The 1617-nt window shown below is 44.0% G+C and overlaps 1 protein-coding gene across 1 annotated transcript in view; it reads right to left on the bottom strand.

Moving 5' to 3' along the window:
- MGST2 (microsomal glutathione S-transferase 2) overlaps window positions 1-1617 on the bottom strand; it is a 13233-nt gene that overhangs the window by 8936 nt on the left and 2680 nt on the right. The window contains exon 2 of the mRNA XM_045293548.1: window positions 430-511. Coding sequence (XP_045149483.1) covers window positions 430-511 — 82 coding nt within the window. The remainder of the gene's footprint in view (window positions 1-429; window positions 512-1617) is intronic.

The following is a 1617-nucleotide window of genomic DNA, read 5'->3' as shown; positions in this document are numbered from 1 at the left end:
AGCAAGCAAGGATGTCACGTTGGGATATACTCTGAGATTCCAATGAGGATATTCATGCAACCCCCAAACCTGGACCAATTGGCAATTTAGAGCCATGTCTCTACACGTGCTTCTCCCAGTCAATGGTCCTTTTGTCCCCACAAGCAGATCCTCACTGTGGGGACAGGATAGAACTACCCCTGTGAGTTTCAGAGACTGTAACTCTTTACAGGAGTAGAAAGCCCTGTGTTTCTCCGGAGAAGCTGCCAGCAGTTTCAAAGTTAAGGATTGCAGGCCAACACATAGACACTCTATCAGCAGATCTCCCATAAAGGACCACAGTGACATGAATACCTCTCACTCATCCAAATCCATTTGCAAATGGGAAAGGAGGCCACACTCCATCTAGCTACTCTTTGCATACTGTCATAGCTACTGGGTTCTTCTTACCTTTTTTTAGCAGCTTCTGAATATGCAGAAAAGTACCAGTGACGGATAAACATGTACGCCAGGCCTAGAAACATGGCAACAACTGCAGAAGACAGACACACACACAAAAAAAAGATTCAGAATAGGAATCTGACAATGGCAGCTCAGACAATGGCGCGAAGAATGAGAAAATATTCACAAAAATAGCCAAAGACGTATATCCAAATATAGGGAGAATGTGTGCTTACAACTCAATAGTATGAGAAAACAATTCATTTTTTTTAATGGTGGGAAGATTTGAATAGACTCTGTGGCCAGGGAGATCGGTACACGAGGGTGAAAAGTCAGCATCATTGGTCATCCACAAGCAGCAACTTAAAAGTTGACACCAGTGCACACCCAGCACACTGCCATCCAGTCGATGCCGACTCATAGTGGCTCTATAGGACAGGGTAGAACTGGCCCTGAGAGTTCCTGAGCCTCTCAATCTTTATAGGAGTAGAAAGGCCCATCTTTCTCCCCTGGAGCAGCTGGTGGTTTCAAACAGTGGACCTTTGTGGTTAGCATCCCAACTTGTAACCACTATGTCACCAAGGCCCCTCACACATCTTTAATAAAAAGATTGCCAACACAAAATGTTGTTGAGGAGATGGAGCAACTGGAGTTCTAATACATTATTGGTGGAAATGCAGCATAGTCTAGCCAATTTAAGCAAAAGTCTGCTAGTTTTCTAAACGTCCACTTAGCTTTCAACTAAACAATTCCATTCCAATCTATTTTCACACACACGCACACACACACACACACACACCCCCAAAAAAGCACATGTCACTTAAAGAATGTGTATATGAATCATCATTGCCACTTTATTTATAGCACCCCCAAACTGGAATCACCCTAGAGGTCTAGCCACAGAAGAGAGAGAAACAAGCAGGGTATGGTCATACAACAGAACACTAACCACCACTGAATGGTAATTCTAACATGTACAACCACATCGTGAACCTCACAAGCATTTTGCTGAGTGAAGAAAGCATGACCTCAGCGTATATACCGTATGATTCTAATTGTGCGTCAGGACAACACTAGTCTCTCATCTTGAGTGGTGGAACTAACGAGGTTCGCCTGAGCGACCCTCTGGGAGGTGATCGTATACAGTATCGGGATAGAGATCTGATCACACAGCTACATGCTCATGTCAAAACTCCT

Source organism: Echinops telfairi, unplaced genomic scaffold (assembly GCF_000313985.2).
Source record: "Echinops telfairi isolate 266 unplaced genomic scaffold, ASM31398v2 ScPeMD7_2186;HRSCAF=2738, whole genome shotgun sequence".
Lineage (NCBI taxonomy): Eukaryota > Metazoa > Chordata > Mammalia > Afrosoricida > Tenrecidae > Echinops > Echinops telfairi.
This window is presented reverse-complemented; position numbering and strand designations above follow the sequence as displayed.